General features: G+C 39.0%; 1 protein-coding gene across 1 annotated transcript in view; it reads right to left on the bottom strand.

The window, feature by feature from the left end:
* The window catches only part of TRPM6 (transient receptor potential cation channel subfamily M member 6), an 87,204-nt gene that overhangs the window by 29,309 nt on the left and 32,197 nt on the right, over positions 1-25,698 (bottom strand). The window contains exons 12-27 of the mRNA XM_059493103.1: positions 23,921-24,055; positions 23,255-23,308; positions 20,892-21,032; positions 19,461-19,595; positions 18,144-18,424; positions 16,848-17,076; positions 16,114-16,268; positions 15,359-15,491; positions 14,455-14,583; positions 12,279-12,530; positions 11,172-11,346; positions 9,573-9,687; positions 7,748-7,947; positions 4,046-4,178; positions 1,178-2,313; positions 374-486 (exon numbers count right to left, since the gene is read on the bottom strand). Of these exons, the coding sequence (XP_059349086.1) occupies positions 374-486; positions 1,178-2,313; positions 4,046-4,178; positions 7,748-7,947; positions 9,573-9,687; positions 11,172-11,346; positions 12,279-12,530; positions 14,455-14,583; positions 15,359-15,491; positions 16,114-16,268; positions 16,848-17,076; positions 18,144-18,424; positions 19,461-19,595; positions 20,892-21,032; positions 23,255-23,308; positions 23,921-24,055 (3,516 nt within the window). The remainder of the gene's footprint in view (positions 1-373; positions 487-1,177; positions 2,314-4,045; positions 4,179-7,747; positions 7,948-9,572; positions 9,688-11,171; positions 11,347-12,278; positions 12,531-14,454; positions 14,584-15,358; positions 15,492-16,113; positions 16,269-16,847; positions 17,077-18,143; positions 18,425-19,460; positions 19,596-20,891; positions 21,033-23,254; positions 23,309-23,920; positions 24,056-25,698) is intronic.

The following is a 25,698-nucleotide window of genomic DNA, read 5'->3' as shown; positions in this document are numbered from 1 at the left end:
GAGGCCTATCTTGCCTGAGTACAGCTATAACCCCCCCAGATATGGTCACTGCTTCAGTCTAGTCTAGATCACATGAAGCCTCCACAAGTTCTCCTGAAAGCTGAAATGCAAAGACTGATTTACATTTGTGAATCACAAAATCAGTATCAGCATGGTATAACAAAGTCCCTGGATGGCAGCAATTCAAAACAGAAATCTCACACATCCAAAAAAAAGTAAAATTGAACCAAAACTAGACACACACAGGAGATGCTGCAGTTTGTGTGCAGCATTTTAAATGCTTGCATTTTCAATTAAATGACACTGCAGAACTGCTCTTAAGGAATGAAAAAGACAATTTTGAGATACACAGTTCTCTTGCATCTGCCCATACCGGCACCTGAAGAGGTTTTTGATTCCTCTTTCCTCTCCCAGACTTTCTGTCTCTGTTTTGCTGTTCTGCTTTTGTTGTCTCACTGTGGTGTAGCTCACAGGATCCTAAAGATTCTGCAGGAAAGAGTCAAAAAACACCTTTAAGCTACAGAATATCTGCTTACTAAGGGAAAATCTGATAGGACTGACAACTGGCAGATGTCTAAAGCAACCTGAGAAAGAGTTGTGATATCCAAACTCAGTACTCAAGCAGTTCCGTGCAAAGATGTGCACCATCACAAGATATAAAACAACCAATGTCATCCATCATGTCATACTCTTCATAATTAAAACTTGAATCTGATTTATTTTAACACTTGGTAAGCAAACCTGGTGGTGGACAGAGAGGTATTTAAACAGACTACAGAAAAGTATGCCTTTTAATTCTCCATGCACCCATCTCTGATACTGCTAATGTATCTCTACAGGATCATGAAATGTATTTTGATTCCTGCAACTCTGTCTTTGCATCCCCAGGGCAAGAGACTTCCCCAGAGTGAGCACAGTCCTTCTGCCACCTGGCTGTGTAGCCACAGACATGGAGATTCCATGAGATGGGGCAGATCAGGGTGGCTGGCAAACAGGTGTGTTGCAGCTTGGATACCAGGCACACTTTGGATATTCCCAACACCCAGACCCACACTCTGGACTCTCAGCTCCCATCCTTCACTGCATCTAATACCTTCTGGGTGCAAATGAAACATTTTTGTCATGTCTTGAACTCTCCAGTAGAAGATACTGTACACATTTAATGTTTTGTAATTACCGCCTATGGCCTTGCAGACTTTCCCTGATCTCTCTTTCTTAGGGGATGGTAAGCTGTTGCTTCTGCAGAAACTCCAGTCCCTCCAGAGAGGGCTGATCCAGAGGGAGATGCTTCTCTTCAGCCTGTTCTGAGAGATGCTGCTGCTGGGACATGACTTGAATGAGTTGTAGGAGAAGGACTTCGAATGACTTAACTGGACATGCCTGGTGGGATTGTTCTGGCAATTGTTATCCCTGTCATAGGAGGAATGGAGGCACAGAGCTTTCTTCTTTGAATTTGAGATGAAAACTCCTTTTTCATCACCTTCAGAGAATCCCCAGTTCACATAACCACCTTCAGTTTCTTCCCTGTCATCACAGGGGGATGCTACACTTTCTTCAATATCCAGTGGTAGCTGGAGATCAAGAGGATGATCAGCTTCTGCAGCAGCAATCTTTTCTGATGGCAAATGAATAACAAAGTCTCTCTGGCTCCACTGGCAATCTTCTGTCTCTTTGCCAAGGAAGCTGATACCCGGCAAGTTTTGAGGAACCACAATGCTACTTTGCAGGTCATCTCTGAATGCTTCATCCTTATACTTGGCAGCAGTGTTCAAAAAGGACAAACTTAAGGTGACATCCTCAGGAAAAGACCCTCCCTGATGGTCAGGGGGCACCAGCAAAAACTGCCCATACCTAGGAGTCGACCTAGTCTCAGAGGATACTCCTGAAGTGAGTGTGTCTGTTTCTATTTCTACCTTCTGAGAGCTGTCTTCTACCACCTTGTCACACTCAGACTTCAAGAGTTTGCACTCCGACGGAGACTGAGTCCTTACCAAGCTCCGTAAGAGGGAGGGTGGCATGCTGTAATAGTGGTATTTCTTGTCACACAAGCCCTCCAGACTGCTCAAGGTCTTGGAATAGAATGCATTGCTCCAGCTATGGGGCAGCTTCCTACGGGTTTGAAGTTTTGTGTCAGCCAGTAAGGCTTCTTCCACCTTCAAAGTGTCTACAGCAGAAAGCACTTTGAGGATGTCCACTGTCAGGGCAGACAGGTCTTGCAAATGTCCTAGCTGGCTGTCCAGGGAGAGTAAAGACTCCTTGATATAGAATACCTTCTCATGCACTTCTTTAAGTTGTTGAAACATCTCTTCCACTCTAGGTCGAAAAAGAAAACATAACTAAAATACCAAAACATAGATCTTTACATCTGTTGGAGACATGATGAGAGAAACCATTAATAAATTTCAAAAAGTCAGCATTTCAAATAGGCTTTTTTTTAAATGGTGACTTTCATTCCCATTAATACCTGTGTTTGACAAAACCCAGCCAAACTGCCAGTGGGTTTCTTAAGGAAACAGACATTTTGCTCAAGGAATATCTATTTTAAATATTGTTGTTTTCCTACTAATACCCATTCATTGCCATAGAACTACTAAAACATTGGTGGCAGGTTACATAGGGTATGGCTGCAAATGAAGTATACTTCCTGCCAGCTGGACATCCTGATTTTACATTTCTTGTGCAAGCATGAGAAGGATAAGCCTCACACAAACTCTTTAATTTAACCTTGCATTTTTCAAATACTAGAGACTGCTGAGAAACAGGTCTTCCCAAGAACATATTTGGCCTCCAGAAGCAGCTCCTATGCATCTTATAGCATTGGTTATCTTCAGGTAAAATTCAACAGCCCAAAAAACTAAAGCCTTTTTTATTATCCTCAAATCCCCAGTGAAAAGTGCAGGAACTTCTTGGCCTGGAATTAAATAATTTAACCAAACCAGTATCTTCATATTTCCTGAAGATATTCTCTCTTACTTTATCACTAAGATAATGATAAGTTATCTGCAGGCAATATGCCATAGTAATTTCTTTTCCTCGTCACAGAGTAACTAAAATATGTAGTATTAAGGCATTGCCGTATCAAATCAAGGACCAGTGTTCCAGAACATTTTATTAATCTAAATTAATTTCTTGCATTAATGTCATGCAATGCTGTGAAGAGTGTTTCACTTGCACTCAGAAAAAAATTCCTTTCCAGATATATATATCTCCAGTAAATGAGACCTTCTTGAAGTAATCAATTCTGCAGTTTCTGAACAAAACTACTTATTTAATATCTTTTGGAGAGGATGTTTCTTGGCTTCTGTGTTGAAGAAGCCAAGAAACTTACTTGTGTTCAACTTCTGTGTTGAAGAAGCCAAGAAAATTATTTTGCAGAAAATAATGTTATGTTTTCTCTGGCAAAACAAATTTGTTAGATGAAATCACTGTTGGCATTCAGTAAGATTTTTATAGTGTTCATTTTTTTTTAACTGTTCACATTAAACTTAATGGTATATTTAAGATTGATTTCAATAAAAAGCTTAATTAGGCCAATACTGACTGTTTTGAAACCCAGTTGGTAGCTGTGTATTGACACTGTGCAAACCAAGACACTATATTGCAAATAATGCTACAATGGTTGTTTGCAGGCTGTTTTTGTAAACAGCAATTATACCCAATCACAAGCAATACTCTCTGTGTCTGTACACTACTAAGCTTTTAAATAAAATTACATGTTGTATGCTGTTCTCTGGCGTGCTTCTGTAGTGCTACCTGATCTGCACAAGTGAAACTGAGCAGCACTTCTCTGTACCCCTTTAACCATGGGGTGTGTATCCCCACACTGCATGGGTCTGGGGATACAATTCTGTCAGCAAGGCTGCCCAGTTCAGATCTGACAAATACCTCAAAGAGATGCAAATACAGAAACAGACACAAATCCATCAAATTAACAAGGCCTATGCATGTTCAGAGTGGCCATAACCAGCTTCAAAAGCATGAACTTATCAAGGTCTTTATATATGACAAATTTATACAGAGAACATAAATATGTATCAAAACACACCTTTCTGTGGTCAAACGGATCCTTTCACTGCCACTGGAACTCAGGTTTTCATTCTTTTCAAGAAAATATTCTTCTACACACTGTTCCTCAAAGTCATGGAGTTTCTTTAACTCCTCATCACTCAGGTAGAGCTCTGAATAAAGGAGGTAGGAATCAGTATGAAGCATGTTAATAATTGCAATCACTTATAAGTATGCATGAGGGAAAAAAAAGAAAAAAAATCCAGTCGAAAAACTTGTTTACACTCCCTCCTTTGACAAGAATTAATCAGGCCTAAGTGCATTAATTTAGGCTTCAGTATAAAGACTCAAATACATGAAAATGTGTGATTTTGTCTTTCCTTACATAGGGAACAAAATCACACAGGCAAAAATTCCAGTACACTCCTTTTAAAGCTTCAAAAATACATATCTGAATGGCAGCTCACAAAGATTAATTTTCTCACAAATTTTTTCCTGTACTTTGTTATACATGTGTCATTCACAAGACTTAGATATGAACATGCAAACCTTACAAAACTTTCACTCCATTTTGGCCCAGGCATTCATTTAGTGCTAGTCACCTACAACAATTACAGTCCATTCAGGTGCTCAAAGCTCCAAAGCTTTTTTTTTTTTTCACCTGATTAGTTATTATGCTCATATCCATAAAACATTCAGATATCCTTAATAAAAGTTCATATGTACAAAACATTAAGACCTTCAACTCCAAGATTTTTGGGGGGAAAAAAGCATTCAGAAGTTTAAAACTCCATAACTTGGGCTGCTCATGGTGCTATTCTTCTAGCACATCAAGACTTCTGAGACAGCAGCCATTACTGCCATTACAAGGCAGTACGAAGAAATGCATATGGTGGAAAGCTGCTTCTCTGGCTCAAACTCCACATTTTCTAAGCTCCTCTTTTCTGTCATTTTCTATGTACCAAAGTCCTCACTGTAGTTGCTAGAGAGGTGCCTGTTCCAAGCAACAAGGCAGTGTTTGCTACAAGGATGTAGTACTCAGCTGCAACACACAGCTCAGCAGTGAAGACCCCTCTCACTCCAAATGAGACTTCATCACCTTCCAGACACTTTTCTACCCTATTTGACCTGTGTTATTTCCTCCAAAATTGTACTCTGTGTCTTGGTATTGATTTTCCACAGGGTGGCTCTGGGTACTCGTTGTGAAAATGAGTTAATTATAACAACACCACAACTAAAGTAAGAGAAAGCTGCCAAGCAAAAGTGTATAGAAAAAGGTGCCCAGAAGTGCCTAAACAGAAAAAAAATTCTCCTTTCGAGAGAAAGTGAAAGCAAGCATGAGCTCTCTTCTGTGCAAGGACTTTCAGATGTGCTAAGCAATTTTCCTTCAGCTCCTCACAGGACACCCTCCAAGCTATGCCACTGACTTATGCTGTGCTTGCACATAAAACAAGCAATGGCACTTCCAAGGCAGGCTGGTCTATACCGTCATGATGGGGGAGCTGAACCAGCGAGCAGCAGTACAGTAGTTCAGCACTGTCATGGTTTGATGCTGGCGCAATGCCAGTCCCCCATGAAAATATATGCTCTCTAGTGTCTGCTGTGAGATGTGACTAGGAATAGAGCAAAGCAGGCTCTAACTTAGGAATAAAGAAGAAAAACTTTATTAACTTACAACTATATATAAAGAGAAACACACACAGAACTCGGAATGAAAACTTTCTAAAAAACTTTCCTCTTCCCCCCACTAAATTTCCAATACATCCACCTTTCAGATCACCAACTCTCAGTCCATCAATTCTCAGTTCATCAAGGAGAGAGGAGTCTTTCTTGTACTATAGGCTTCCCCAGGAAACACAGCTGGGACCTCTTATGTTTCCATGTCACTCATGGCACCACCCGGAGATCATCTGCCATCGTGACCTCTTCCTTCCACGCCCAGTGCTCTCACCACTGCACATGGACCAGAGCTGCTTCTAGGGTTTTCCTTTCAAGGATGCTTTGTCCCATTCCAAAAAGAGCACAGTCTCTCACCTTTGGGACATCTGTCCCCCCCAGATTTCACCCCCTGGGGTCGAGGGGCCTCAAGAACAGAGATCTTCTTCTTCCACTGAAATCGAGGGCACCACCACCCTCCTCACCCGTTGTCTCTGTTCATGCACTCTTTCACATAACATCACTGCACTCTCTTGGCTCCAAGCCATTGCCTCCCCCTAAATGCAGTCTCTGTCACAGGAAAAAATGGTTCTGTCCATGGCTATACAAGTCCAGTCCACTCCATCACCTCCTCCCACCCAAGATGCTTCTCCACTTCTCTCGTGGCCCATTTCCTTTTATCTCATCTCTGTCTCCTCATTTAGCTCCAGGAGGATTAGCATTTGTAAGGTTTCCATCATCCAAGAAAAGGGTTAAAAATCTCAGGCTCTGCCTGTCCAGAGCTCCCACGCTGCCCTGCTGGGCACCTTCTCACTGCACCTTCCACCGCCCCTTCTCCTTTTCGGCCGCCATGCTATCAAATGTCAAGGTGGCACTGGCACAGACACCAGCGCTCTCTCTCGCTCTCTCTCTCTCTCTCTCTCTCTGTCTCAGGTGGGGCCGCTGCCTTGAAGCCTCTCAGTGTTCCTCCACCCTTCCATCCTGCAGGGGCCTTCACCTCCCCTCTCTGTCCAAGGCCCGGCCTACCTCACCAGGCCGCATGGCTTCCCCTGCCCTGCCCAGCCCGCAGCCGAGCAGGGCTGCTCTGAACCCTTCACTGTCTGGAACCAAGAGAGCTTCCCCCTAGTCAGAGGCGTATCCATGTCCTCAGTGGCCACACCAGGTGCTAATATTCAAATCTCAGCACCTATTGGGTTGATCACAGCATCCCAAAAAACTCACTTCCTTTTCAAACCAGGACAAGTATTGATTAGGTAAGCCTGTTTTGGTGCTCTACAACCACCTGTGAGCATGCCAGGTATCTTCAGGGATTCATGTTCAGAAGAGAAAATTCTAAGTGAGGCATAACCCACACAGGATCTGCCCACCTCTATTATAAAGCATCAAGGGTTTACGATACATCAAAAAGGATGAGACTGTATAATACTAGATACCAATGCTTCCCAATTTTCTAGATGTAGTTACAGTCACCTTTTCCCCTGCCTTACACCCACCACCAAGCCCCACTACTTTCCATCCCATTATCCTGAGATCCTTTTCCCACAAACAGCCCAGGCTAATCCAGGCAGAGGTGGTGAAAGTGGGACAGGGAACTGGCCTAAGGAGTCATTAGGAAAGACCTGGCATGAAGAAAAGTGGCTTTACCACCCTTCTCTGGGTGGGAAAAATGAAGGCTGGGAAAAGTGAAGAAGGTAAGGTGCAGTCAAAAGCCAGTGCACAAAGGGACAAAAGCAGCAAGGAGGTGGGAAGCCTCTGTGCATCTGCAATCACTGGATCTCCTCTACCCTTGGGCTCTGCCGCTACTTTCCCCAGGTAGAGATAAAGGAATTATTCGTCTTTTCATGACAAACATACAGAAATTTATACCTTTGGCACTGCTTAATTTCTTTTAAAATAAGATATTGTTTTGTTCCTACACAGTAAGTTGCTGTCCCTTTATTTCACCTCAGAGTTGTGAGGTATCTTGACTGATGCACAGTATGCAGCACAGCAAAAGCAAGGCATCACCCCCTATTTTTTCCTTTTTTTTTTTTTGGAACTTTTTTTGGGAGTGATGATGAACTATTTCTTTTGGCTCCCAGCTTACTTAGTCCAACGTCGCCTTCCTCTTGATCCGACTCATTTGGGGGCTGGTGGTGGAAGATGCACTTTAGCAGAAGCCCAATGTGACTGAGGAGGATGAAGGGTGGAGGCAACCACGGCTTCTCACGGTAGGTCATGATGTAGCGGTAACGGTTGTACTTCCAGAGCTTGTTCGAGATGGATTTCAAGTCAAAATAAACATTACTGAGGAGAGAGCCACAGAGGAGAGGAGAAGGAGGGTAAATATTCCCAATATAGCACAAGACACTTGTCTACAGATCTAATCTAACGCTGGTCTCATTCCTCCAGTGAGGTAAATCAGCTTAGCAACTCATGTGCCTGCAGCTAGTGTACTTAGAATGAGATCTTCAAAGCTGCCCAACAGATTTGGAGATCCAACTCCCATTCACATTAATGGGAGCAGGGCAAAAGATGCCACCGACATGGCTTTGAAATCCCAGTCATACTATTTAAATTTTAATATATACCCTAACTACAGAATTCAGCATTGTTTTCCTCTTTGGACTGGATTAAAAGTAGGTCTCAGGCTAAGGGAAGACTGTGACAAAATAGTTTGCACCTACATGAGCCATTCTTCTGCAGAATACTCACTGGAGCTGCAAAATTAATAAACATGACTGCACTGAATAATTTTCTGTATCTACTATGATAGACTCAAGCACAGGAAAGAATTGTTGTGGTTTCTAGCATTCCATTTCTAGTAATTTCAGATTCACTGTCATTCTACACAGCCAGCATATAATCACAAAAACATCAACTTTCCTTCTGAGAGCATAATTAAATGTGTTTCTCATAGCCACCCATTTCTGGTCCCACTTCTGGAACAATCAAAGCACGATGCAGAAGATTTACCATTTCATCATTACTAAAGGTTTAGTTCCAGAAATAATTCAGATAACAATTTCACACATGTAAAATAATACATAATGTGTAAGAAAATAGATTGATTCCTTGACACAATTTCAGGAAAGGGATTTCTTATTGGAAGTGGAAATAGAATGAGTTTTGACAGTTCAGGGGTTTTTGCATATGAATGAGTTCTTTTATTAATTTGAATTTTTTAAACCTGCAGCTGACTTCTTCTTCCCCAGAAATGCTAGAACTATAAGAAAAAATAAATAACTGCTTGGGTTAGGCTGCTCTTTACTAATATTTTACAGAACATGATCCACTACAAGGGGTTCCTGTTAAAACATAAAGGGTTTAGAATTACTATAAAAACACTAATAAAGTACTATGAATTTCTATAGAATTAATATAAAAACCCTTTGTACTGTGGCAGCACACATTAAAAGGCAAATTGCTGAAAACACTACTGTAAGATTTCAGTCTAGAACATATGGGATTGCTTAAAGTAAGTAAGAATTTTCAAATTATTTCCTAAAGGAAAAGCATACTCCTCCTTTATCCTCTTCACTTGAATGCCTTTCACTTATCTGCCAGTTTGGCCTGTGCTATGATGAATTTTATATAGGCTCTCAGCACAACAAATACAACTTTTAGGAAGGGAAAGTTACTTCAGAGATGAATTAATGCTGGTTTTTTTGCCAACTGCAATTGTCCGCTCTCACAGAGTCACATTCTTTTTAAGTGGCAAAAGAGCTTAGCTGTCTTCTCACTATACCTTTCCTTGCACCATCTGGCTACCACCATTCTTTCCTTCATTTGACTTACCCCCATGGCTGATGGGGTACAACCACCACCATCAACATGCCCTTGCTGAGGCATTTTTGGTGAAAATCTTTCCAGAAGTGCAGGCACAACACACTAACTTAGTTGCTTTTGCAGCAATATACCAAGGTACCTACTTAAAGAATGCAATGAGCAAGTTGACCATGATGATGTACTGCACAAAGAGGTAGACAGCTTGCAGAAAGGGTGTGAGAAAGGAGCCGGGAGGACAGTCTTCATTGGCTTCACAAACTGGAAATGAAAGACATACAGAATGTGGGTAGCACAGGAACCAGAGCAGAGCACAGCAATGGCCCATGCTTCTCATTTGTCTCAGCGAGAAACAGAATAGTCCTCACTAATTTCACAGAGATTTTGCATCACTAAATTTCCAACTTAAAGATCAACCTCTACCAAAAGGAGAACTGAGGCCCCTTTGTGCTACTACCACCTTAGTAACCACTGTTCAGAAGATGCAGACACCACTTCATACAAATCAGTTATTATGCCAGTCATTCCACTTTTTGTTATGGGGGAATACACAGCTGAAATGTATTTGGGGGATGGCTTTTACCCAAGTAAGATGAAATCCAAATCTTTGATCCTTAAGACAGGAGCACCTCAGACGTAAAGCAACAAATGGTGGAAATTAGGGGATCCTTTCTGATGTTTTTAAATCATAAAAATAAATACTTCCCAACCTTTTAAATTTCTAATCAAATTCAACTCTTTGGAGGAAACTTTGAAACATCCTTATAAAGAAGCAGCCCTATATTCGGGACATATTCTGCAGGATAAAAAGTCACTAGAGAAATCATAGCTTTAGTTGGAAAGTGTCAAATTTCTAAAAGTTTAGAATTGTTAAGTGATTAAATTGATTAAACTGGGGAACTTAACAGTGTGCTTTCATTAAAAGAATTTTTATTTATTTAACCAAAATACATATGATTGTTTCAGCAGTAATAATGGAGGCAACATGGTCAATTATTTTAATGAATTGGGTCTATGCTGAACTTAAATATATATTTCTGTACTTTAAATATATATTTCTCTTTGGGTTACTACTTTTCTATTTTAGGGACTGTTTTACTTTTACCTTCAGTCAGTAGCATGAGAGTGCCTTACATCAGTAATGCTTAAATATCTCTGGGGTGCCTGATTACTCTCTCTTACTGAAACAAGGTCAAAGCCATAATCAAGGTACACAACTTTTCCTGTTTAAATTGATTGGTTCTACTTCTCGTATGCACATGGTTTATCTGTTTAAGAATAGTGCCAGGCAACTTATTTCTCCCTTTCTTATCCTCCTTTATTCTTTCTTCCTTAAAGACAGCTTTTCTCTTTTCTCCAAGAAATCAGCAGCTTTGGATTCACTTAATTGGAAATTTATTTCACTGGCAGATCCCCTGACCAGGAAGAATCTTAGTATTAGTTCCCATGTGCTATGCCCTGATACTTGCAGTATATTTAATTTGAAGCACTAAATTTGAAGCGTTTAGAGTTTAAACCTCTTTATTTTTCACAAAGAATCTCATATTTTCAACTTCATTCATGCAGTATTACCCATTACATATACTGGAATATACATATATACATATATACATATGTATATACATATACTGGAATCAGGACTGTTTAAGGAAGAAGAGACTCAGTAGGTAGTCAAAAGACCAAAGAAGACATGCTTCTCCACATATTAAATTTAAGCCGTGAGCTATAGGCTCAAAATTACCTACCATCTATTTCTCCAGCATAGACTTCACCAAACATCATCCAGTAGGGCTGAAATACAATATCCCGCGCCAGGGTCCAAGAAGGAGGCTCCTCTGGTGAAAGAATTGCCTTTCGTGACACCCCAAAACTCAGCAGGACTATGGCCATCATGATCACAATATAGAACATGTTTCCTGTCTAGAAGACATGTTTGTGTAAAAGAATTACTTGTGTTAATTATATGTAAAAGAGACATTCATTTTAGGGAAGAGTATCAATCACTGTTTTTACAAATCAGAATATAAAACCAGGGGTAATAATCTAATATGCTGGAGGAAATAAAAATATTTTGTTTCTATGACCTAGAGTACATGAGCATTTTATAGATGTTAAAATCATCTTAGACCAAAAAAGCCCTACTTGCCTCACATGTCCCTCTTATATCTTAAGCAAGATCTAAAAATTGCGGACATCTTACAATGGTGATTTTGCTCAGTGGTGCTCCTTTCAAACTGAGAGCAAGGAACAGCAGTGAAAATTATTTTGCCTCCTAAACAATCACCATGAAAGTCAGAATATAAAAGTATTAAGAAGAGACCTCTCAGTAAAGGAGGCAAATTACGGTAGCAATCTTCACATGTCCCCCAGGACTAGACAGTTGTTCAGCAACAGTTCTTACAGCAAAAGAGAAACAAGATCAACTTGGATTTCACGGAAATTGTGACAGATAAACAAGGAGGCAGTTATTTGAATCAACAAGTAAAACAATAATGATACTGTTTCCAAGAGTTAGGGGAATAACCTGTCACAGTGAGCCCATCTCCAAGAAGCAGTGACTTTTCTTTCTCCTGTTACCAAGCTAGATTGGCAAACTAACTCAAACAAAACCCTTCTCTAAGGAATTAAGTAAAAATGGATTTTGTGAATAAATTCATGTTATTAATAAATTAAAGAAAAGTGTAATCTGATTATGGTCAACTCACAAACAAAAAGAATCATGGTATTTTCAAGTAAAACATTCACTGTGAGCCATTAGACCACTTCTCCTTTTCTGTCACTTCTGAGCTTTACATATTCCTGAAGGTAGATGCCTTAGCTACAGAAATACTTCTACAAAGTGCACTGCTTACCATTTTCCCAATCATTGTCAGGTATGGGCCAGCATGCTGATTCACAGCAAAAAGATCAAGGAGCCGAGTGTACCAAAATATTATATCCAAGCAGTAAAGCAGCCTCCCTGCAGTTTGAACAGGGGGGTTGGACCACCGCAAACCAAAACCAATCATAAACAGGATGATTGCTACAGAATCAGTAAAATTCCAGTATTCATAAATCCACACCTTCACCTTTTGACAGAATTTTCCAGGTTCTGAGATAAATACCTAGGTAGAATTGGGAGGAAAATGCCATTAAAATCACATATACATTATTTGACCTTTTCTGCATTATTCTGCATTATTTCTGCATTGGTCCACATTATTTCATGATACTTGAGAATGTATAATTTCCCCCCCTTTTTTTTTCTTTTGTCTTGGACTCATTTACTGCATATTGCCATTCATCATCAATTGAGGTTTTTACTTAATCCACCATGTCATATTGCTCAAGATGCGACATCAAATGGGATAGCTCTTCCCAAAAAAGGTGGATCCTGAACCTGAATCTATTCACTAAAGGGCACATAGCTCAGCGGAAGAGAGCAGCCAGTAAAGAATTGTTATGCACACATATTATTAGAAATTAACAAGCATTTTCTAGAGGGATGGTCATGACCTGCAGTGGCCTTTTCATTAACCCCTAAGTCATGGAAAGTACTGGCCTAACCTTGCTACTGGGAAAATAACTAATGTCCTTTATTTCAGAACAAAAATATAATGAAAGATCCTTGTATTCTGCCAAGGACAGGTTAAAAAAAGAAGTGCTGGCAACTAGCAAGGTAAAGAATGAAATGTTCAATCCTTGAACTGTAAGGTGCCCCAAAGGGATTTTAAGCTTCACTGAGCAAACATGTGAAGTGGAATCCTAGGGAGGAGGCAAATAAAATGTTTGCACATTGCCACAAGTGAGGCCAATTATGCAGTGCTATGTGAGATTACACTGATAAGTACCAAGCAAAGGAGAGATTTTGAAACATTATGCCCTGATCCTGCAAGAATTTATGCATATGACCACATAAATGTAGACAAGTGATCTAGACTAACTCACATGAGTAACTAGTTGCAGGGCCTAAGGCTTCAGCAATTATTTGATACAATCTAGAGCAACAGAGCTTTGCAGCTATATATAACAAAGCCCTCAGCAGCTAAGCAGCTGCCCAGCTAAAATAGAATGTCCTACAAAGTCTTTGCCAACAGACCAGAACTAGAACATGGATAAAGAAAATCAAGTAAAGACATCAATTTCAAAGTGTCCAACCAATGATACCAGAAAGAAGAGCTATTCTTTCTGCTGTCCTAGCATCAAGATGATGCAAGAGCACAACAGTGATTTCAAAAGTATTTTTACTGTCCCTTGGAATCCTTCACCTCCCTCATATTGATTTCACAGCCTTTTGAGTGATCTGTATTTGCAGTGTCCTTTGCTCAGAACTGTGGCTGGCTTTTTGTGGCTAGCTTTATTCCTCTGAAAGCACAGCATTTCAAAAGTTATACAAAAGAGTATTCACATTACTCTTTGCTGATTTGTTATGTGCTGATTCTGCAGTGAAGGCATGTCAGAGCAGATACAATAACTGAGGAAATACATAGCTGTATTTGTCCCTAGACTGAGGTTTGGAGCTCAAGTTGCATTCAGAAGTTTGGGTCTAATCAACTCTAAATAATTGCAATAATTTTGATTGCAATATCTTTTTCTTTTTTTGTATGTTCAATAAATCCAGCATTAAAAGTTGATTGTATTTTTTTCTAAGTGCATTTATGGAAGGCTAACTAGACTTGAGAGAGAGCCATGGATTATTCTATGTAAAACATCTATTAATTCATAACAAGTTCTCACTCAGATTAATTATCTAAAGACAAATTTTATTACTAGAAGTCTAATGGTCAGCTTAAGAAAATTAAGGACCAGGTGCCTACATCAAGGTGCTAAATCTCAATTCAGCAGTCACCTACACATTACCAACCAGCTCTACACAGAAAGGTAGTGAATAAAGGCCAAAATTTAAGATGCATTTTGACAGACCAAGAACTGGTCTTTGAATAAAAGAATTCCAATAAATAAATTCTCTGTATAATTCTCCCTAAAATAAAGCAGGATTTAGCATTCCCTGGTTACAAGAAAAATGAGAATGCAAATGGAAAAACTTACCTCCCTGACTTTTTCAATAGCAGTAGTGAAAATATAAATGATAACAAACCACTCTTGCATACTTGGTCTTGGTTCCATCTTCACCAACACAGTGTAAGTAAAGAGCATGAGGAATGCCAAATACGACATCTGCAAAACACATGGTGTCCATACACACAAAAACCTCAAACAAATTTCTGCAAATAAAACAGCTGGTTGGCTTCACTATAGGTACTCAAACTGCTGGGACACTACCACATGTTTGAGCCCAGAATCTTTATTGCAGTTCTTGAAAATTTTGTTTTGTTTTGTTTTGCTTTGTTTTATGGGACTGTCCCTAAACATCATTGGAAATTGGCACTTTAGTTAAATAGGCAACTGCTAGTTAATCTGTGCCTTCCAAAACACAGGAATGATATTAGGTGGAAAATACATATGATCACAGCCTGATCTTAAACATCCTGAGCTCTACTGACACAGGGTTACTAAAATTGATTTAATAAATGTACATTTCCTATAGCAAAGGATTCCCTATAGACAAATATTTGCTTTTCCAGAGACAATTCTTAAAGAAAGGAACATGAATATCAGTGAAGTATTAAAGGTACAGAAGGTCACCTTCAAATCTATGTCAGCTTTTGCAACTGACCACTGTAAAAGGCTGTGCTTGAGTTTTTCTTTAGTTCCTTATAATTGTTTTCCTGGGTTTTTGGGTTTGGTTTTTTGGGTGTTTTTAGTTCAGTTGCATGATTTTAGCAGACAATCTTTACACTTAACTGTCAGAGAAACGTTCAAATGGCTTCCCATTTATACCCACCACTAAGTGACTGCAAATCCATGCTAGAAAAAGTAAAAGCAGGATTAAGTGGTATTTGAAGGACCAAAGGAGGGGTTTATCACTCCAAGTTCTAGAATGATGACTAACCGTGTGAAACCAGAACTTGACAATTGGTGCGTTGTAGAACTCATAGATTTTTCTAGCTCCAGTCAGGTTTCCTTGTCCACCATCTCCTTGGCTTTCATCAGACTTCTGAACAGCCTTTTCTACATCATAACCCCTCTTTAAAAGAAAACAGCATTTTTAAGTAAAAAACAGTGGTCTATAATTGCAAAGGGAGTGTTGTTTCAGGGGGAAGACAGACACAAATGTCTAAACTTAGTTCTGAATACACCAGCCATTACTGCAGCTTGGTTTTGTCTGGTTACAAATATCTCATTTGCAATAATCAACAAACACTCTGTGAAAGATGCCCTATATGGCACAGCTATACTGTCTGTATATTTTGTATAGTATTTTGTATAAGAGTATTTAAGGAAAATCAGTAGCCTGGACTTCTGCTAGAGACTGATAGATAAAATCACAAGCTAACATCAAGCAGAATGTGTGTGAACACTTTTCCTAGCTGCCTCAGGTTGGGCTGCTCCCTTCCTGCACTAGGAATACATGTGAGGTTGGGAAGGACTTTCTCATTATGGCCAGCACAGAAGTGACATCCAGGACAGGTGAAGTAACTTGTACCACATTCACTTAAGTCCATATCCAAACTAGAGCCCTAATCCATACTTCTGGAGAGAACTGGCCTCCAGCCATTTCATTCCACCTGATGAGCATCTTCTCACTCCTCAGAACTGCACTGTGGTAAAGAGACAGACTCTGGCACACAAATGACTGATCCTCACAGACTAACCAAAGTCTCTTTAGAGCTGACTGGGCTCTGTTCCCCGTGATACCATAACTGGTGGAAATCTTGGGACTGAGGCACGTGAGACATTTCTGCCTTGCTTTTAAACTCCAGCATCAGGATGGTGGGAGGCAGGAGAATACTCATAATGACCTAAAAGAGAGACACAAGATTAATTAAGCAGTGATAGCATAAACCTGAGGCCACAGTCAGCCATGCCTGGTGCCAGCACAAACCCAGTGCAATTCCACTGGCTGCAGAAGGAGTCACTGGTGCCTGGAATCTGTATCACAGAGTCTGACAGCCTCTGAAGATTTGTGCTGCTCTTGCCTGATTTCTGGCTTTGAAGAGTGTCATTGTATCTGGGATGCTTTCAATACAGCTCCCTGTGTCTGGAAAGCATCCTTTCCACCAGCAGCTCTGCCAGGGAATAGGCAATGTGGGAAACCACGAGCAGGTGAGGAAGGACTAAAAAGTGCTGAGAGAATGGGAAGAGCAAGAAAAAATCCTTCATGCTAATGTGATCCCACATATGCTTTTGAAAAGAAATAAAACAGAAGCAAGAACTGTTTTTCCTCCCTCCCTTGCTTTTTTTTCCCCAGATGTTCACATTCCAACATATGCTTAAGCAGAGCTGTCTGAAACTGCATAAGCCACGTCCATAACCAAAAAACCCCATATTAAGCATCTAAATAGCACCTGAAGGTTCAGAAAAAAACAGAGCAATGCTACCTTAAACCAGGAGTTCTTCCGCATCTTCAAGCGTCCCATCCACATGTCGGTCAGCAGCATCTGTGTGCACGTGTGGGACACAAAAGGCCGCAGCCCCACGGACACAGCCAGCTTCAGGCACGTGGAGTTGCTCCAGTTTTTCAGTTCATAGGTCAGCAACTTCATGGCCATCTGCTCATTTTGTTTGAATGCCTTGTCCAGCACATCTAAGGCAAGCTGCCCAAACTCCCTAAAGCAGAAAGGAATTAACAGTCAATATAACAGGATTCAGTCCAAACTCAGAGTTACTGCTGAGAAGAGGTTGCTGTGAATACTCTGGTAACTCAAGTTCAGCTATCAATCTCAGTAAACATGCCTTCTCCCATTTTTCTCATTGCTTTATCAATATACCTAATGAAAAACAATTTGGGATGTAAACCTAACTGTTTAGTCCTAATCATAACGTTTAGGGCCATCCTGTCTTGTCATTTTTCATTTGTTTTGTTCTTAATCTCACTCAGTGATCAAAATGAACCGTACAAAGCTTTCTGCATTTGCTTCAACCGACAGATTCACCACCATTGTGTGCAAACATTGCAGCCAGTTGCAAAAGTCTTTTCTTTTTGGACTGACTTTAAAACACTTCTGCAGAGAAGACTCTTAATGGAAGGCACATACCCTCCTTCAAATTAAGATCTGGAGCTGCATAAAAAAGAACAAAGTATGTTTTATTGCACCTCAAGTTTTTATTGAATCTAAGCATGAAATCTACAAAGCAGAAAATACATTTCTAACCAGAAAAACTACCAGAAAACACTAAATGGAAATTACAAACTCAAAGAAAAATTTTGGTCCACTTCCTTTTTAATTCAATCAGTTATCTAACTTTCCACTTAGTCTTACACAGAGCAGGATTTAAGCACTGATTTTGGTTTGCTCATTACTACTTGCTATAAATTTGAACAGGGCAGACCTATGTGCTATATGGCTTTTTAACAAATTGAACTGGAAGAAAAGCTGCAAAGGAAATTTCAGTCTTTCACCTGACCATTTAGCAGATAATGAACTATACATTACTCACCTATATTTTCAAATATGCATTCAGGTCATATGCAAATAGTTTTCCTTTAACTCTCAACATTACACACCTGTACATAGATCCATTATATAGTATTAATAGTGAGTATCTGAAAGTACTTTTTTTATACTCCATAAACCACAGCATCACTAACTTTACTAACTCTTAGTGGATTAGGGCAGTCTCTAACAATTCTCATCACCAGAGAACTTTAAATGAAATGAAGGCAGAACTCATACTTTGAATACTTCTTGAGTTCTTCTGAAGTGTCATCCACCATGTTGCTCTGTTTAGCTTCATGTGCCATTGCTCTGTAGAGTTTACAAGCAACAACAGCTTTGACCATGGCTTCCTCTCCATGCTGCCAGAAGAACATAGCCATCTTCTGTCTTTTCATTAATACTGCCCAAACCAGGAGGTCATTATACGGGTAGATGAAGCCAGTTGACTCATAATTCTCTGTGCAGTTTACATCCTCTTTTAATTTCTTCTTATACTTTGGGAAAGGGCTGGATCTTTCCTATAAATTTGTAAAAAAACAAAAGAAGGGAAAAAAAACACAAAGAAAATCCCAGTGAATTGCTGAGGTTCAGATTCATGAAAATAAAACTGCAGGCAAATCTGAATTGCAAGTAGAGAATTATTTGATAGCTATATACATTTAAGTCATAAACCACAGCTAGGACTATGTTCAGATTACCAATGCTAAGAAGCCGGTAACGTTTATGAAGGAAAAATACACCTTGCTCTGCATCCATGCCTTTCATAACTTCCCTTTCCATAGTGTTGGGCACTCTCCAAACACCATGATTCCCCATGCTTTTACTCCCCATGCTTTTATATGTGTCATGATAAAAGAAAAAGTACACAGTAGACTGAATTAAATACCTTAGATCCTTAAAGATTATTTTCTCTGTCTGCCACATTTGCTATACTTTCACATCTGGGTATTTCTTGGTGAATAGTACAGGGAAAAGTATCTTACTGACCTAAGTGAGGAAGTCTCAGTGTTATCATGGGTTCTTTTTGGCTCTGACCAATTCCAACACAGCCATTTAAATCCATATCACTTTAATGTTTTGTCAGATAGATAGATAGACAGACAGATAGATATTAAAGCTAATATTAAAGCACATCTTTGCTCTTCTATCATTCTTTCTCTGAATGTTTTTCTTCTTAACAGTCTTACTATAACACCTCAATAAGCCAATCATGGGAAAACATTAGGAAAGTCAGAAAACTCCTATGTTTCTTCCAAATTCAGAAGAATTTTCACACATGCTTGATACTCAGATATTTGGTGATACTACATGTCAGTGAATTAAAGCCCTTAGCAACTAAAGGATGGAAGTTAAAAATTATCATAGAGTCTGAGCTTGGTTTCACCAATAAAATGGCAAGATTTGTACTTTGTGAGCAGTAAAGCATTGTTTCCACTGCAATTTAAGTAGAATTATAAAAACTAAGAGCCTGACCAGCATGTCTAAAATTTGTCAATAAAATTATTAACAGCCTGATATTTCCTAAGCAAAGCCTAGAATAAGCAATTATATTACCTTGTATTTGTAAGGCTGTGCAGTCCTGAAGAACTGAGAATGCAAAGTACTTTCACTGGATCCCATGCCACTATCCATCTGATTACTCTGACGAAAAGCATGAGACAGGCTTTGAGGCAAGCTGGAGACTACTCTCTAGATCCAAAAGCAAACCATAAAACATAAGAGGAGAAATACAAATTAGAAATAAACTTTTCTGGTACTTGCTGACTAAAATAGTGCATGTAGAAATTGATGTTATTCAAAAACCAGTGAGTCAAAAATCACCATAACTACCACTGAAACTTATACCATCAAGGGAAAAAATGGCCTGTTTCACATTTCAGTTAACAAATAAATATTTTTCTGAGTCTCTGAATTCAAAATAATGATTTTCCACTCATAGCATCCACGAAATGCAACAAGCAGGGTTTCAATAGATGGAATCGTCCAGTCTGGATGCTCTTCTGAGTGCCAACCTTTATAAAATGTGCCATAAGCTGTTTGAAAGACAGAACTCTCTGAACTTTTTGCTGATAATTTCCTTTGGAAGATAGCTCGTCCAGCATCTCGGCAAATTTTGTTCAGTGTTGGCTAAGAGGGAAGGATGTTAACAGCTGAATCCCTAATGCTCTTCCCAACAATTTCTAATGATATGATTATATGGTTTCACCTATCACTGTTAAGGTCATATTTCATTAGGAAGGAGCAAAAAGTGTTAGAACTGCTCACATCTTTTTAAAGCGTTATGCTAAAAACTAGTGACACACAGAAAGCTCCGTCTCCCTGTTTCTAGTCACTCCAAGTTACAGGTTCCATTACTTCTTCTCATTTTCCCTGATAATGATGAGGTTTTTCTCTTAGTCATGGAAAGATTTCATGGGGATGGGAGGGTTTTTTTGTTTGTTTTTTAACACATGAAAGTACTTAAATGTCCAGTTTTACTTCAAAAACTGAGGGTCATTTTTATGCAGTAAACCTATACCTTCTGCAATGTTGGGAATGACTTTCAAGTAATTTATTGAGAAGTTTAGCTGGTTTTAACCTACTGATTTTGGGAAACCAACAGGGTTAAATCTGCCCTAAATCTACTTCAAGACACGTGGAATTTAGTATTTCCATGAGGCAGTTCAAGCTGCAAGAAATAGATATGTAACTGTTTCAAAAAAGAAAACGGTAGTTGGCACAGTCTTGTCATACCTTATTGATAGACAAAACGCAACCCAGATACTGGACACAAAGGTAAATTTACTAAACTAAAAAATAATTTAACAACCACCAATACTCTTGAGGATTTCTCTCTTTTATTTGCAACCTCTCTACAGTTCTCAAACAGACAAGCATGGCACATATTTACATGATACTCCTCAGACAAACCAGGATGACAACATAGCTATTTTCAGGTGTCACATTTTGGCTTTTCTTGGTAACCAGTGTTTTGGAAGAAGCTACCTTGTGTTTTCTGTAGAGATCATTGTAGAGAATTCGGAAATGCTTCCTTGTGTAGCTGCTCTGATAAGCTTCACCAAGGAGGTATTCTATCACCAGTCCAATGTCAATCAGTGATATCTTGTAATCCAAAGAAAGGCTATTCTGAAACACCAAACGTCACAAACATTTCATTGTGCTGTTATGTGCAACATTCAACCATGTTATAGCCCTCCTATTGTAAGGGAATGTCTGGATAAATGTGTCAAGGAAGTGTACACATTCATTAGGCATATGGAACTCTTCTAGAAAAGAGGGGAAAATGTGATTCCTGCAGTTCACTGTACCCACATTGCATATTTTGCAATGTTCACAAGGTCAGCTGCATCCAACAGTGAGGGTAACAGTTCTTCAGGACAAGGACCAACAGCAGAGGTACAGATAAAAACCTTCTCACAAGAGAAAATTAGCATGGTACGATCAAGCACTTTGATTAACTAAAATTGAAGAAGTAGCTGAAGCATGTATTTAAGCTGAAGCAGAGTCATAATTCCTAGACACTGGAAATAGCCTGTTGAGGCTCAAGACTGCCTTGACAACTAGGCCAACAGCAGTACGTGCACTAGCTCTACCTTCTGAGTATCTCACCTCTTCTGCTTAAAGCACCAGTGCCCATCTTACTTCCACTGTCCTTCCAAGACCCAAGGTTTGTGACAAATTCTCTGAAGAATAAATTCACTTCCAAGCAGATTTTAAAACTTATTGGTAAAACCTCAACTGCAACTTTTTGAAGTGAAAAATGAGCCTGTATTTAAATGGGATCAGAGATGTTATGCATTCCTGGCAGTATAAGCCTTTCAGACTGTGAAAAGTCTTTTTCTTCATTGGGCTGTTTTTTCAATATACTTCAGTAGCAAACCTCAGTACAGTCAACTAAGGCCACTTAGCCCCAGGTCACTGAAAGTTAGGCAAGTATTTTTGAATACCTAAGCTTGTAGATATTTCTCTCTGCACTAATCCCTATCTTTTACATCATCAGAGCAGACTGCATGTATCTTCATTCAATTGCAGCAGCATCAAAGCTGTTCACAGTAACAGAAAATATTCTAAAATACAGGGTCACATCACTCTGTTGACTGCCCCAACTACAGTGTCACCATGTTTAATCAGACTGCAACTGCAAAACCCATTCACAGAACACTTTTGTGAACTTACAGAAGCTCAGGTAAATAAGGCTTTTCAGCAATTAGACCTGTTTGCAGGCCCCAAATTTAGCTTTGAAATTGTGCAGATATTTTTTACATTAATTCCATTACTGTATGTCAGGTGCCAAAAGCTTCTTATTAGATCACACACTGGGTTTTCCCAGTGTCCTAAGATATAAAGACATATATATATATGAATATATTAATTTTAGAGATGTGATCATATCAATCACTTCAATGAACAAGAGAATTTTCTCAGCCTGGAGAAGCTCAATGCTTTTTCAAGATTTAGACCTTTCAACCTATAGAATCCAGATTTATAACATAAAATAGATCTTGAATATGTTTATCAGTATGGAAAAGCACAGAAAACAGTTTGTTTGGGAGACCAGGATACCCTACATCTATCTAACAAATCATAAATGGGATTGAAAATGACCTACAGTAGCAAAACAACACCAAAAACCCAACAGAACTCTGCAAATAGTCAGACTTGCTATTTCATCTTAGCAATCACACCCTGGAAAGAATTAGCCAATTAGTCTAGACTCGGATCTAGGAATCTCCTGTGCTGAAGTCTAGATGCATAAAAATCAGCTCATCCCTTTCTGGCTAAGCAGTGCTGTGAGGAACAATAGCAGAATTGTGAAATAAATTAATGATGTATCTAAATAACAAGGCTGCTACTAAATCACTAATGGAACCAGTGCTCCATGCAGTAGTCATCCACTGCCACCTTCTGTTCTCCTAGGCAATGCAGCACATCCAAATATTATCTCATGTCACAATATCTTTTCATTACTGCTCTGACAAGGAAAGACCTTAACGTTGGGGGAAAAAATAGAAAACCTTAAAGCAAGGAGCAGAAGCACTGCATTAATTCACTAATCCTTTTGTACTATCACTTCAAAATGTCAATTTAGTAACATGAGACAGTCTGATGTGGGTGAACTACTAGGCTTTGAAATTAAGGTACAGGACCTTGGGAGCCTCAGCAGCAGTATATTGGTTAATTGCTTAGGGGTCAGTGGAATTAAGATTAAACCATTTAGCAGATACTGCAGTAATGAAACTGTCACTTCTATTACGAAAATTCCCCTGTATTATCTAATGGCAGCTTGCCAGTGGACACTGAAGTATTAATCTAGCATTTTTGTCCTCAGCCTTCCCTATGTCTATTACCTGTTTCACATCTCGAACTAGATGGTGTAAAAGCAGATTTGATGGTCCTTGTTTCTGTGGTGTGAATAGAAAAGACAGTAAACAAACATGTCACTCTACACTAGAAAATCAATACATATAATATATATAAGAAACATAACATAACATAACATAACATAACATAACATAACATAATTAATACAGCAGCTTAAAAAAATCTACAAAATAAACTACTGTGATTCAAACTCTCCCCACTCTACCCCCAAATCTTTTAAAAAAAACTTCAAAACCAATCAGCAACACCTCCACTACTTTAAATCTTGACTTATTCTAGAAAGAAGCTGATATAGCTTTGGTCTAAACAACATATCACTTTCAGCAAGGTAAGCATGTATTACATATCAGATTAAAATCTGAACATATTTCTTACCAGCTTCCAATGAGTACTCAAGCTAGTGACAGTGAGTCAAAAACAACAACCTGATACACCATTCTCAAACCCCTGCATCAAATCAAAAATAACCAAACCAATCAAAAATAACCAAAACCAATTAATTTTCCTTTTTTTCTTTTTTCCCCAAAAGGCCTTCATAAAAACGTGGCCTAATCATCACACCCCTTAAGTAAAACAGCATTGTTTCCAGGCTTTCATATCTAAAGTGGTACACTGAGATTTCAAATACTCACTGTATTGTAGAGTTCTTCCAAACGAGATACGGTAAGAAAACGGTGCATGTTTACTCCGTGTTCTATTAACAGTTTAACAAAATCCACACGATCCATGACTAAAGCATCCAGCATTGCCCTTTCCAAGGCACCAACCTCCAAGTGGGCAGAGTTGAAGGAAAATATTAGAAAATTACTTTTGGAAATAAATAAAACATTCTTGGAGCTAGTAATCTCTCCACCACAGTGACTTGTCTCTATGTATATTTAAAGCGCGAGTACGAAAGAAAAAAATGCTGGAGGAAACATCTGTGTAAAATGCCAATAGAGGGGAAGGAAAACAGTTTCCATAAACCCAACATCTCTAGAGACTTCTACAAATGTTGCTTCATGACCAGACTCTGATAATACATTCTCTACTCTGTAATTCAGTTCAGAAGATAAAATAGGATATTGCAGGGCATGGAGGGAAGCCTTTTTCTTTTTTTTTTTTTGACACATGACAAAAGCTATTTCAAAGTGCCCTAGAGAAGTCTCTCTAGAACTGCAAGTTCTTTAATGCAAATTTTCTTTCAAATATGAGAGAGAATATGTGTTAGAATAAACTCCCTCAGAGGAAACATGAAGCAGAGATCTACCCACAAGCAGTGTCCAAATGGTGGAAGTACTCTACTCATGGCATTTGAACACAGCTCAGCAGGGCTTATACATGCAAAGTGGCAAAGGAGTTAGACATACAAGGTTTGTTTAAATCCACATAAAGTTTTTCTACAGAACACATATGCACAGGAAACACCATGGGATGAGCAGAATGAGGAGGCTGGAGCACTAACAGGGCAGGTGCTAGTGCTAAATTGAAAATATTACATTCAATGTCTGTATTGAGGTTTGACAGACATTATTTTAAAAGATGACTAATAAATGTTACAGAATTCTTCCACATAAAAAGAAAATTTTTCCACTGATCCTAAAAAAATCCTTATTGGGTTTTTTCCAGAAATATCTGAGAATGACTGGCCATTCTTGCATTAAATTTCTTCTAACAGTCCTTGAGCTGGCAGTGTGTCTGAAGAGGTCAGCAGCCCATTGATAACTATTAGAATGGTGTTCTTTGGTATTTGAGGTAGAGTTGACACTTAAACAGAAACACAACCACAGCTGGTTATAACCTTCTAAACTTCTTTCTAAAAAGAAATGGCCACAACATGCGCATAATTATACATGTTTCCAACACCTAAGTAAACAGAAATATTATAGGAGTACCCAGACAATCACCAAAAAACTGCCCCTAAATATGTAACTCAAAATTTGAACACACAACCACAATAACTTAGCAGAAACTGGAGAAGCTGACAATTGCAGGTCTGGCAGTACCATGACAGTCAGAGGGTTGCTTCACTTTAAGCAAGAAAGCAACTAAGTTAAAGGCAAGCTTTAAAACCATTCTTGTATGTTTTCTTTCTTTTTTTTTTTTTCTTTTCAGTGCAGGAAAAATTTTGCGGTTTTTCCCTACCTAAAAAGGAAAAGCATTCAGGTATATATGTCATACCAATTTTTGCTTGGAGAAGAAGTAAGAGATGTGAGGCTTGTTTATTGTGAGATCTTTAAATCTTACATGAATGGGAGAACACAATGGCTTTTCATTCAAAATAGTGCTAAACTTTGTACTGAAATAGATATGAACAGATATATTGGCTTTTTTCAAACATATCAGAAGCAGAGGAGTGGGAGTAGGGGGACTGCCAGTGGACCTGTAAGGACAGAGGATGACCAGGTATAAAAGAAACACTTAAGGCTAT

The sequence above is a fragment of the Ammospiza nelsoni genome, chromosome Z, assembly GCF_027579445.1.
Source record: "Ammospiza nelsoni isolate bAmmNel1 chromosome Z, bAmmNel1.pri, whole genome shotgun sequence".
In the NCBI taxonomy this organism is placed as follows: Eukaryota; Metazoa; Chordata; class Aves; order Passeriformes; family Passerellidae; genus Ammospiza; species Ammospiza nelsoni.
This window is presented reverse-complemented; position numbering and strand designations above follow the sequence as displayed.